At 39.9% G+C, this 13,524-nt stretch overlaps 1 protein-coding gene across 9 annotated transcripts in view; it reads left to right on the top strand.

The window, feature by feature from the left end:
- ralgps2 (Ral GEF with PH domain and SH3 binding motif 2) overlaps positions 1-12,448 on the top strand; it is a 91,611-nt gene extending 79,163 nt beyond the window's left edge. For 2 of the 9 annotated variants that reach the window (XM_028445471.1, XM_028445470.1), the window contains exons 10-21: positions 824-961; positions 2,212-2,302; positions 3,077-3,144; positions 3,247-3,385; positions 3,492-3,646; positions 3,732-3,786; positions 4,327-4,404; positions 5,356-5,461; positions 6,476-6,568; positions 7,218-7,323; positions 9,029-9,120; positions 9,202-12,448. In XM_028445471.1, the coding sequence (XP_028301272.1) occupies positions 824-961; positions 2,212-2,302; positions 3,077-3,144; positions 3,247-3,385; positions 3,492-3,646; positions 3,732-3,786; positions 4,327-4,404; positions 5,356-5,461; positions 6,476-6,568; positions 7,218-7,323; positions 9,029-9,120; positions 9,202-9,231 (1,151 nt within the window). In that variant the 3' untranslated portion in view covers positions 9,232-12,448. Of the gene's footprint in view, positions 1-823; positions 962-2,211; positions 2,303-3,076; positions 3,145-3,246; positions 3,386-3,491; positions 3,647-3,731; positions 4,405-5,355; positions 5,462-6,475; positions 6,569-7,217; positions 7,324-9,028; positions 9,121-9,201 lie in introns of those variants that run through there. The other 7 variants (XM_028445472.1, XM_028445477.1, XM_028445474.1 and 4 more) reach the window with 6 other exon arrangements.
- The last annotated feature ends 1,076 nt before the right edge of the window (positions 12,449-13,524 follow it).

Raw genomic sequence — 13,524 nt, 5'->3', positions numbered from 1 at the left:
AATCACCACAGGCTTCTAAACCTCTTTTTCTCTTATTAGATGCTTTTTGTTGTGTGAGATTGAGACTGTTGTAAATGAATGTTCGTGCAATGAGATCAGCACTGGTTTTCATGGCATGTAGTAAACTGTGTGATAACTTTTCTTACATCTGCACTAAATCTTGACCCTGGCGTGTGAAAGCAACATTAAGAAAGAGAGAGTGGGGGAATAAAGAAAGGAAGGCACTCCAGCTATCTACTTCTGTAACTTGGTAATCTCTCCCTTACAATGGTAGAAGGGTGCTTCTGAGTTTGTCTCTTAACGTTAATATTTATGTAATAAGAGACCTGCGAACTCCGCTCTGCTCCAAGTCTGCCAAAACAGATGCAACAAGGGAGAAAAGTGTTGAGAGAGTTGAGTTGCGTTGGAAAAATGTACCGGTAGATCTGTCCTGTTATCCACTCCAGATACTTTATAGACAGTTTAGATCCACTTGGAGAAGGTTTTGGCAGCAAAAGCTGTTTGAAATTTGAGCGAAGTTGATGAGTTTAACCCTGGCTGAGTTTTGATCCCTGTGTGTGATATTAAACAAGTGCTGGCTGTTAGGGTTTGGTATTGGGAAGTCTGGCTTGACTACGTTGTCCAGCTCTGTTTGTGTTTGCTCTGTGTAAAAAGTCACAGATGTCCTTCTGTCCCTCATGGCTTGTTAAGATTAACATCTCCTGCAGATGGACCGTGTCCTCATTTGGCATGGACTTGGCTCACAGGGGAGACTGTTAAAGGGAGCTGTTTATTTCATAGCAATTATTGGATAAATATTTTTCTGTGCGCTGCTTTGTTTCAGGGATGTACCTGTCTGACCTGACCTATATAGACTCGGCCTACCCCTCCACAGGCAGCATCCTGGAGAATGAACAGAGGTCGAACCTGATGAACAACATCCTTCGAATCATATCAGACCTGCAGAGATCATGTACCTACGGTAGGACTTGGATACAACAACATGTTTGATTAGTTCATCTCAAAGTAACAGTTACTTTTTATTGCTTTGTTTTAGAACTTATTAGATTTTGGCTTTTGGGCCTCACAGAAATAATGAATATGATTGATACTGGTCTTAAAAGGAATTTTATCTCCAAACCAAAGCACACGGAGAACGCAAACCTCCACCAAGCAACAAATGTCCTCTTTGTCAGATATTGGCAGTTATCGAAATCAGTGATCCTGATAGTGGAACCATGATCATTCACACTTTAAAGGCTTGGAACACATTTCTATCCCTATTAATGAAAAATACAGTAAGTCCAAATGTATGGACAGCCCCATTTTTTTGAAGATTTGCAATTAAATGCACAATCCAGATCATTGGGGTGATTGGGGAACTAACCCGACATAACTGATTCAAATTTTGCCAATAATGAGAGATAGGGATTTTTTTTTATTTTGATCGAGAATCACTATATAGATCTTGGGCCCCTCCAAAATGTACCATTATGGAGTATTCCATGGCCTAAGGTCTAGCTTTGGTTAACATTTTGTCAGAATCAATTTAGTACTTTTAAAATAATCCTGCTGCCAGACAAATACTTCCCAAAACTGGTAAAAAACAAACTTAGATTTCTTTAGATTTCAATCCTCTCAGTGAGTTATATTTGCTCAATGTTTTAAATCATATCCTTAGGTTATAATGCTTTCCTTTGGACTGTAATCCTCTCATCTTTATGAGAAATAGGGACAGAGTCAGTGCCAAAGCCTGAATGCATATTTAATGTTTCCATGGAGATACTCTCAGCGAGACAGACATTCATCAAGTATTTCTGTAAAGTGTTAAGATGGGCGAATTATGTGCTAAGCCGATGTTTTCACCACTGTTTTGCGTCATTCAAAAAATATAGTTTGTAATGTTTTTGAATTATTTACATGGTTGCTAATGTGTCCTCGCAGGTTTTGCTTGGATTTAACGCTTTGGCTCACTGATCCCACAGTACATGACTCACGGGCACTTTTTCCTCTGAGAAGCTTCTTAAGAAAGCACTTAAAAGGAAGATGCAGCTATCGCACTCCAATACTTACTGTAGAGTTGAGCGGTTTTAAAGTTTACTGACCAGAACGGAGCAGAAATTAATTCATCTTCACTGCTTTGCCCTCGGAAACATTATTGAAATAAAACAGTGTATTAATGTTTTTTTGTGACATTGTGGCTTTTCTCTCTCTCCCACTCTCTTTTCTCAGATATACCAGTGTTGCCTCATATACAGAAGTATCTTAACTCAGTCAGGTATATCGAGGAGCTGCAGAAGTTTGTGGAGGATGACAATTACAAGTAAGAAATAAAACCTACACAGCTAGTAACCCAAAGCTCAAGTCTATTTACCATTGATATTGTATTATGTGGTGTTAAATTTCTTTAAAAAAAACAACTTTAGACCTGCACAAAGCTAACAGACATTGTATACAAATAATAACGCATACATGTAAACACTACAAATGTTATTTTTTGGTGTCGTATACCTGCAATACATTATTATACTTAAACTGATCATGTGTTGTGTTAAAGAAAAAAACTAGAGGTGTCCCGATATCAGCCTGAAAACCAATATTGAATTCAAATTTCCGATTTTTTTTTTTTTTTTTTTTGTCAATTGTAGAATACTGTCAATATTATGTTGGTTAAAATTATGTAACCAATTGGTTAATAATAAATGGGTCAGTTTTTCTCATACCTACTGTTGTTGACTATTCTCTGTTTGAGAATGTATCTGTCCAGAAATAAGAGTGATATAAAAAAACAACTAATATTTAAGGTTTGAAATCTTTTATCTTAGGGAGATTTTTACAGAAAACAAGTGACTCTTGTTTTTTTTTTTTTTGTTTTTTTTGTCTTTGAATAACCTAGGAGAGTTTTAAGTATTTTTGTCTAATTGATCTTTTCAAGACAATGATCTTTGCAACGTCAATGTGTACACATTAAGAACCAAAGTAATTGGCTCATGGTGAAAGTGAAAATGTTTGCATACTGATTTATATATTTTCAAATCACAAATGCCAAAAATATCTGATGAATTAGCTTAAAACGTCATATATATTCTTCTTAAAGGTTGTCACAGAGGATTGAGCCTGGCACCTGCACACCACGAGCAAATGCCTCCAAAGAGGATCTTGCTGGTGAGTTTGGCTCCAACATTACTGATGTATTTTACTGAAAGTTATAAACTGACTGTGCGTCACATCTTCTTTTTCATCTTTGGCTCTTCCTCTCGCCCAAAGGCCAAGAAGCGTCAGGATCTCCTATCTGTGGTCGGAAATGTACGGCTGTGTCTGAAGGAACCAAAGTCCCCGCCACTCCTCCATCCCCCAGGAATCTGCTGCCCTACGGACACAGGAAGTGCCACAGCCTGGGTTACAAGTCAGTTTTTCATCCTATGGATAAAAAAAGTTGCAAATTGCTGTGTGAAATTCAGGATTGAGGAAAAAAAATTCAAAAATTCTGTGTGTTTCTGCTGGCATCCCAGCAGCTTTATTCATAAGATCAACACAGTTGAGTTCAAAAGTGCTACGTTTCCCAATGCTGGTTCTCGCCACCTGTTGGACGACAGTGTGATGGAGAGCCACAGTCCGACCCGAGGCCATGCAGAGAGCTCAACTCTGTCCAGTGGCATTTCACTTGGTATGAGCTCACTGTGTTCCTCAGAACAAAACACACATTTACACATGGTGTGACGATGAATGTAATGCGCTGTGTACATGCACAGGGAGCAGCGAGGGCTCGGAGCTCAGTGAAGAAGTTTCCTGGCCTGCGTTCGAGAGGTAAAGCAGACACATCCATGTTGGTGGTGCCTCTTTCTCCACAGGCAGGAAGCTGGTCATTAACCCCCCCATCCATAATGCCTCGATGTGAAAGTCCCATTTTTGAGTCTCTTGCTTGAGGACGTTATGCAAAAACCATCTGCCATTAAAACTGTCACACACTGTGCGCCTCAGCTCAGCTTTCAGCCTCACAGCCAAAGCACACCTCCCCTCCACTGCTGCGCTCAGCCTGCACTCAAGTTATAAAGGTGCTTCTGCTTTTCCTGCTGCCTGAAGCGCATTTACCATTAAGATCCCTTTTAACCAGTTGCATACCAGTGCCAACAAGAGGCTGAAGCACATTATTGGAATAAAAAACTGTCCTCTCAACCGTCTGTAGCATAAACTCGTCAGTAACTTACAAACACGTGCGGTAGTGGCTCCTCTAACCTAGTGACTGTACCTCATCTCTCCCTAACCCATTCAGTAAAACACCCACACAGCGCTAACAGTGTACCGCACGCCCTATATACCCAAACCTATCTTATCCTATCTGAACAGGACTCGGTTCTATCACTCTTTGGGCCCAGTGACCCGTGTGTCCCGCATCCCCTACAGAGGAGTCCTGAGGCCCAGCAGGTACATCCACCCTGACCAGATCCAATAAAAAAAAAAAAACTTTCTCTTGCCCTCACTCTTCACCCCTCAGTCTCTGGTGGAGGGCTTTCTTTTTTAGTTGTGGGATAAGCTTCTGGTTTTCTGAAGTGTGTGTGGGTGATGTCACAATCAATCGTGTTGTTTCTTTATTTCTTTCTTTTTGCTTAATTCAAGGATCTTTTTTAAAAAATACAGCTCTCTGAAATTTCCTGCATGTCTGTATCACTTTGATTCACACACATTGAGGCTGACATTAGAAAGGGGTATCAAGCAGCTGAAGGGTGAGGTGCAGACTTCGATTATGGAAAGATGAGATCCAGAGCAGATTACGCTCAAGTGTTTTAATAAGCTTTCAGAGTATATTGGAATGGTTTAGATTACAACAAAAAGTTAGGGGGGGAAAAAAGCTCTTGGTGCCACCATGCGTGAAGGTCTCATCTCTCCAAATCAGACTAGAGCTCTTTTCGTCATGGGTTTCCACATTTTCGGGGCTATAATAAGTTTCCACAGTCACACTGCACTCCGTGTGTTTCTGGAAACTGTTCCATCCTCAGGCATGAAGTAGACTGGCCCAGTGTCTGCTGAAGAACTGAGCCATGGATGCAGTGTAGAGACCATCAGCTCTCCATCAGCTTCTCTCTGATTTTTCTGCTGGCCTTCCTGCTCTCATCCTCCAGACAGACACAATCTGCACAACCTATATCTTTTCTCTGCAGATATCAACTTTAAAGATTTACATCTGTGAAAAATCTTGTTTTTATCACCACAAGCCCAGATGAGAAAGGTTACTGGAACATACAGCAGAGGCAAAAGCAGCTCTGCAGATTTCGTCTGTCTGTCTTATCAGCTGAATTCTGATTTAACCGGTGCATTAGTGGGCAGTGAGCATATGTATGCAAAGCCTGTTGACACTAGTTCTTTCTGCTTCTGTAGCTCGGCAGAGTCGGAGGAGCTGGCTGTTCACTTGTACCCTGGAGCTGTCACAGTGCAGGGAGTGTTGAGACGGAAGACCGTGCTTAAGGAGGGCAAGAAGCCCACTGTAAGAACACATACACATGCTCATATATATCTAAGCATCCGTGTGCTCTATTCAGGAACACATCTGCTACAAATACTGTCTGTCAAGCACTGACGAGACCTCAGAGACTCTTTAATCCACAAAATGTCTCTTTTCCTGCCCGTTTGTTAAACTCATTCTACTTCGCTCTCAGACAGTGTAAGCCCTTTATTGTTTTTGTTTTTTATTTTTTTTATATATTTCTTTTCAGTTGTTCGATGTTTATCATCTTGAGATTCAAATGTACTGGGTTAGTTTATGGACTTACAATAACTTTGATCTGTCCCAGGTTAAGATACTGATTTAAAAGCTTCTTGGATGACGTAACAGTCTTTTTTTTCCATTATTTCCTCACACCAGGAGGAATCATTAGTGGGTTCCACATGCTTTTCCTTTATCTGGTAACTTTCTCTTTGCTCACAAGAGTTTTTTGTTTTATTGGCTTATAAAATGCTTTTTTCTTTGTTTCTCTGTCATCAAACCAAGCCCTTTGTACCTCAGACTAACTTCCAGTCAAAGGACGTGAATAATATCTCCTGGCGCTTAGTTTCATAAACAGGACTGCAAAAAACCTGTGCAAAAAGTATACTTGCTATTCAGAAACTAAAAGTGTGCCAAAGTATCAATTCAATTTGCTGCAATAAAACTGCTGTAATTTGAAAGGGGCAGTTTAAGTTTAAAACGAACTTCAGGACAAAGCTGGCTGGAGGTTGAGGAAATAAATCAAACTATATTCTTCGCCTGGGTCCATTTTTATTTCCTCTTGGATCAGTTTGAAATAGATGTCTGCATCCAGTGTTTGCCCTGCTGTTATGTTGGTAGAGGCGTGTACGCGTCCTACCAGTTTCTCACAGTTTGAGGCGTTACATTCTAGCTCTCACAAAAATAAACCCAACCAAATCAGTCAGGTTTTTTTTCCCCGCTCTTGTTTACTGGCTGACTGAGGGAATCTCTCTGAAGTCAAGTGTGTGACGGGACTTTAATTCAATGCTCCAGGTGGCTTCTTGGACCAAATACTGGGTCGCTCTTTGTGGAACGCAGCTCTACTACTACCCTGCCAAGTCCCTGAAGTCCAGTGAGAGAAAACATGTGAGTCAAAACGCACACTCACCACTCACTCCATTATATAAATAGAATAACTCATCACAGACTTGGAGAGACTTTTTTTTTTGCCAAACGTCTTCATGTAAACACACTCGGGCTCAGCATCTTTGCAGTGAAAGCTGGAAAAAAGTCAAGATTTTCAATCCGATGTTCTCTGCAAGAACTGAATCATTGACTAGAAGGGAGGATTATTTGGTTTTACAAAGAGATGACTCATATTTACCTCCGTCTGCTTGTTTCTAAAGAATTTACCTACGGAATCATCTGCCAAGAACTTGGAGATCATTGTTTCTTGTAATTTCCACAGGGAAAGGAGGAGACTCATAATAACACTGTCCATTTGGATTTAATTCCCTTAAACTGTGCAGAACCCCATTCGACAGCACAGATGACTTGGAGAACAATGGGGACCTGAAGAGTGAATGTTAATGTGGGAATGTTTGGAGCCTGTTCCGACAGATGGTAGCACTCAGTGGCTAATTCCACCAGTGACATCACTGCAGTGCAGCGCTTGGTGTCACTCAGACTAATAAACATCTTGCGGAGTGTACACACTCTGTAACCCCATTTCACAGCATGAACATGAGAAAAGGAAGTTTAAAAATATTCACAACAATTTTCATATTTTACTCAGTTCAAGTCCACGTCCAGCAAAAGTGTTTGTGTGGTGGGCCTCATGGCCATGATGGCGGACGATCCCGAACATCCCGACGTCTTCTTGTTGACCGACTCCGAACATGGTGAGACTAAGACGCACAGAGAGAATATTTATAAAATCTGTGTACTGTTCGTTCTTTTGTTATTCCATTTTAAAATTAAATAATTAGAAAATAACAGTGTGTTTATTTTGTTTTATTGACTTAAAACCTAAACAGAAATACAGAAAAATCAAAAACCAGACAAGCAGTGTTTCTCTGTTCTAAAAGGGGAGTGGTGGCCTAGTGGTTAAGGACGCTGGGCTTGTAATCGGAGGGTTGCCGGTTCAAGCCTCACCTGGGCCGTCACTGTGGGATGTTGAGCAAGTCCCTTAACCCCGAACTGCTCCCCAGGCGCCGCAAAATGGCTGCCCACTGCTCCTCAGGGATGGGTTAAATGCAGAGGACGAATTCCATTAATGTACTAACATTACATGGCCAATTAAAGGCGAAAGCCCCGATTTAATCTTAATCTTTAATTAAATCTTTTGCTTGTGTGATATTTGGATATTTACGGGAAAACTATGGATGACGGCTTCATCCATTTAAGTACGATATTGCCTCCGAAGGAAAGCTTCTGTTCCTGTTCATGTTTTTTGGGGACTGACGAGTGTGTAGGAATCTCCTGATTGGGTCTTGAAAAGAAACATGTCTGGGTTAAAGCCCCATACATAAAGAAAAAAAATAATGCTGGTGGGACTCGTGCGGAGGTTGCTTGATGCATGCTTGCTAAGTTAGACACATGCATGTGCATAATATGAGCGCTACAATATTATACAATGAGTTCTTGATATATGAATGTCCGATATTAGCTTTTTGCCAATATCCACAATCTAAACACAACATTTCCAATATTAATACCGATGAATGCATAGATCGCTATTAGTTCACCTAATTTTACTTCACATTATATAAACCAGTTATTTCTGAATCCATGTACCCCCTTTGTCCGACTACAACATTTGGCTTAGAAAACTATTTAAAAACCACTATAGACCATAATTGTGGAATGAATGAGTGATAAAACACATTTTAAAGAATCTAACTTTGTAAATAAGTGGAATGAAACAGTATTTAGTGCCTCCTGAATAAATTAATTAATTTCCCTCCTGATATGGGACCGAGAGACTGACCCTTGTATTTTTAGTTCATGTTTTTATCAAAATAATTACCCTCATCATTATGATTATCATTTATTACTGAAAATAAACATCATAAAACCCCATATTTATTGGTTTATTTTCCAATTTCTCTCTCTCAAGTACTCCCTGTAATGCCATTGCATACCCCTAGTGGTACACGTACCCCCATTTGAGATATATACAGTAACTCAATGGAAATTGCTCATTAAGCCTACTTTTAATGTGATGTGCCCATGTGTTATGCACCCATCTAGGAGGTAGGTACAGTAACATAACCATATTAAGGAAAAATTTGTTTAACGGTCCCCAAATAAATGATTGAAAAAACAAAGATGCGGGGTATTCACAATTTATGGGTTTGTATGTATTTTGTGTGACTGTATATAAATATCTGTGCAAAATAAGAACACTTATCAACTTTAGTAATGGAAAAAGTGTTGCATTCGTGTTTAATGTGCCTCCTCAAACAAAGTGGGAAAAACCAAAATTGATGTCCAACAATATTACATTTTATGGCTAATATCGGCCATCTCTAATCACATTTAATCAATTACATTTGACAATGATACGCCTGTCTGATCTCACTCTTGTTTGTCTCCGTTGCCTAGGTAACACATACAAGTATCAGGCAGGGAACAGAATGAACGCTCTGCTGTGGTTCAAGCATCTCAGTGCAGCCTGTCAGAGCAACAGACAACAGGTTAGTAAACACAGAGGGACACGTGCATGGACACACACACACTGACGCACACTGCAGTTTAAATGTGTCTCTCACTCCCAGGTTCCAGCCAATCTGATGTCGTTTGAGTGACTTTTGCCGAGGAGTGTGAGTGAGCAAAGAAAGCGAGGGGGGGAGGGGGATGAGGAAGCTGATGAGAAGGAGGAGGATGAAGATGAGCTTTTACTGCAATGAGCTCCGACCGCTGTTTCTCCAGTTCTAAGCTGTGGCCTCACTGAAGCCTCTGCTGCCATCACTGCCTTACCCAGCGTGTGTGTGTGTGTGTGTGTGCCCGTGCATGAAAGAGAGAGAGATTGAGTGAGTGTGTGTGTGTGTGTGTGTGACACTGTTTTGGATGTATTTACTACTGAACAAGGACAAACACCACTGCTTTTGTCTCCCACTTCCTCTGTTTTTTCAGTACTTCAGTGGAGCCTTTCCATCTCTCACCCAAGGACAGAAAAACAAAATCCCTATTTTTTTTTTTTTTTGTGGGTTTTTTTTTTTTTTTTTGTTGGAGCAATTTTAAATTGTGTCCGCAATTTTCCTCAACAACAGGATCTTCATCTTTTATTTGGACGAACACACAATCACGACACGCACACTCTGGACAATGACTTTGGGCGGGAGGGTTTTAAAAACACCTTTAATGTACTTGAGTCTCACTTTGAATTGTTTACTCACTTGTATTATTTCATTATTTACGTGAAGCATGCTCACTCAAACAGAAGTGTACTCATTTGCATTGCGGTAAACACCAGGGCTCTGATTTGTGATCAATGGGGAATGTGTTTGGTTTTTTTTATTCCAGATCCCTGCTCTGTGTTTTTTCCCTCCATAGCCCTGCGAGGTGTGTGTTTTTGTCAAACTACGTTAGATGGAGTGTTAGAATGAGAGATTTTGTCTGTGCTCCACATCGGAGTGATAATCCTTGAGTCTAAGATGGCTGGTCGAGGAAAACAACAGTTATTCCTTTTCCTATTCAGCAGTTCTTTGGTATACAGTGTGTGTTTTTTTTTTAACATCCGCTGAAGAGGCGACACGCGGCTTTTTGGACTCACACAAACTAAACACTAAAGACTTGAAACTGTGAAAGAGTCCAAGAGGGAGAGGAACAAAAACTGTGGACAGATGATTTTTTTTTCTCTCTCTTCTCTCCTTATTTTATATATTTGGAGCAGACACTCGAAGCTACCTGGAGCCATTCAGAGTCTATTTTAAATCTTGTTTTTGTCGTTTCGTGTCATTAGTTTCTTTTTATTTTGTGGAGGGATGGTGCAGTTCACAGTATTACATTGTATTAGATTGGCAATCTGTCTGTTACATTTGAATGTTACTACTTTTTGTTATTTCCTGATTATTTCTCCCTGTTTTTTTTTTTTTGTGTAGCGCATGTTGAGAATATTTTTAATTTACATGTGAATTGTGTTCTTTCCCTTTCCCCTCATGCTCTCAACCAGAAACCAGCCCAGTTTTAGTCCCCAATACTCTCGTATTTAATAATAACAAAAGCACCTTGGTTTGAATTAGTGCCAAGCGACTATCACTAGTTATCTTCAGGTTGACGGAAACTTAGAAGACGGAGCGCTGCAATGCAGTGGTATGTTTTAGGAGTGTGCCACAGACTATTGCTGATTGTTTTTGTGAAAACACGAGCAGGAAAGTGGCGACGTAGTCCTCCAACTTTGAATTCTAACCTACTTTTTTTTTTTTTAAAAAAACGTCTGTTTACATCACACGTTTACACGCTCTATTGCTCGATATCGCAGGTCTCTCACATTGTTAATGGAGGCTGTTGATGGTGAACACAAGGAATGGGAGTGATAAACGCATCCGTAATATTGTGCTTCTGCTCCATTTTCCACGTGTCCAGTTCACATTAATGCAACAAAACTCTTGTCTGCACATGGAAGACGTACAATCAGACTGCTGCGCTTTGCTAGTTTAGTGTAAATCATCACAAACTGAGGTTTAGGCTCAGTTTGGTGATCCTAAAGTGAGGCTTTAGTCGCATGTTGACTATACGGGAGAAGTTTTAGCAGATAAAACCTGTGGAAAAGTGAATAAGGATGCCAAAGACGGGCACAGGCCAGTCACTGCAGATGTGCATGTGGCTGTGCACACTTCTATTTTTGTATAGCCTTGTAAATTGAGCCAGATTCCGCCCTCCCTGCAGGCTACCGTCGCTGCTGAGCAGTGGAGGGTAACCAGCCCCCTCCCCCCACGCCGGTCTGTGTGACTGACCGCCTGCTCTGGCTGTGCCTCCATGCTGGGCTGTGGTGTAGTTGAAAGTGTGACGTGCAGCCTGAACAAAACCCATGTGAACCACTATGGAAGCCGACCATTCAGACATGGAAATGCGGGGCTGTAAATGAACTTGACCCTTTGGTTCCCCGGGTTAGTCTGTCCTCTAACAACACACAGAAACGACCCGACATCCATCAGCTGATGCTATGTGTTGATAAAAGCGTGTAATAGCGTGCAATTACAGACAAGACAGTTCAGGGTTTGTGTAAAAATCCCAGAAAGAAGTAGTGAAGATGTGAACTCACTCGTCACATTTCTTTTCTCTCATTTGTTATGCCTGAAGTCAGCCGAGGTGGGTAACGAAAGAAGAAATGGTAACATGTAGTACCTGATGTTTTAAAACTATTGAAATGTGCTTTTTTTGAAGTTTAGTTGGATTTTCCCTTTTGGAGAAACTCCCTGATGATGCATGAGCTTTTTCCTCACTGTAGCCCTGAGTTTACATGGTTTCTTTATATGTCACTTTCTCTGTACGATGGATGATCAACCAATGGAAACGCATGTTTAATTCTGGGCTTTTTGGTCATTTTTTTTTCCCCATTTCACTGCCTCTCACCTGTCCCATTATTGCCCTGATGATCTTTTTATAGACGAGTCAGTCCGTCTCCAATACCAAGCCTAAATATTCCTCTTTTTCTGCTTGAAAAGCTTGTGTTTCCATTCAAACTGATCACACCGTCTGCAGACGCACACATTTTCCTGTATTACCTGTAAAGAGTGAATCCCTTTTTTTTGGAAAACGAGTCCTTCACAGACTCAAACACCACTTAGCACTGGTGATGAAGGCGTCTTTGATGTGGTGTTCCATCTGTCTGCTGTGCACCAGTCAGGCCTCCACTCAGTGGATGGGTCCATGTCTAAGTGATGGTGGACCTTCACCTTGTACTTGCTTCTGTGTGTCTGTAGTAATTGGTCGGCGCTGTGACCTCTCGTCTGAGCGATGTGCTGCCAGGTGTGAAGACTGACAACCAATAAACACAAAGCCCCCTTTTTTTACTCTACACACCAGCCTCAGGCTCTTTATGTTTAAATATATGAGACAAAACTATGTAGTGACTTATCACTAAAACTAAACTCCTTTAAAACAAACTCTTTTTAAGTGAACAAACTCAAAGAGGTCCTGTTTATTATTATTTTGGTTTGTTTAGTCTCCTAATAATGGTGCCACAGATATTTCATCAAATATTCTGATTAGTTATGAAACACCGTAATCAGAAGTATTGATTTCCAAATCAAAATGCGTAATTATTATAATTACCCTCATATGTTGAATAAAGTCACATGGCGGTGCAAAGGAAGTAAATGCATAAAGATTTTTCACGTTACAAAAAAGTTGACATAAAGCTGCAGTTTAAAATGTATAGATCGGAAGCTGTGCAAAAAAGGAAATTTGAGTTTATTATTTGTTTGTTTTGAGTGCATTGTGCATACATTTTCTCTTCAGTTTCACAAAGTCTTAATTTCTAAATCTGTAATATCTGGAATCCAAGCTACATATAAGGACTAAAGAAATTGCTGCTTATTTAAGATTTTAACATTTTAAAAGGTCATTTAGAAGGGCTGCAGGAAAAAAACGCAACTGAAAAACCAAAACCAGATTTAAAAGAAATTAAAACGAAATAATGTGCATTTAAAAATAAAAACAAACACAAAACATAATTGTGACATCCTATCCAAAATATTTAAAAACTCTGTTTTTTAGTGCTGAATCTGTAATGTTTTCTGAATCCAAACTACATAAGGACTAAAGAACTTGATTCTTTACTTAAGCTGCAACATTTTATAAAGGTCATTTAGAAGGGCTGCAGGAGGGAAAAACAAAGCTAGATTAAAAAAATAAATTAACAAAAGACTAAATGTGCATACAAAATATAAAAAGAAACAAGTATTAATTGTGACATTCCATCCAAAATATTTGAAAACTTGTGCAAGTAATGTAAAGTTATGCAGCAGTATTTATCTATGTTTGTGATTGGGTTTATTAAGAGTCTTAAAAGTTCACACTGCAAAAAGAGCATTTATTGTGTATTCTGATGGGACAAAATTAGCTAATTCATAGGGATGATGGTCTCACAAAGA

The sequence above is a fragment of the Gouania willdenowi genome, chromosome 4 (assembly GCF_900634775.1).
Source record: "Gouania willdenowi chromosome 4, fGouWil2.1, whole genome shotgun sequence".
In the NCBI taxonomy this organism is placed as follows: Eukaryota; Metazoa; Chordata; class Actinopteri; order Blenniiformes; family Gobiesocidae; genus Gouania; species Gouania willdenowi.
This window is presented reverse-complemented; position numbering and strand designations above follow the sequence as displayed.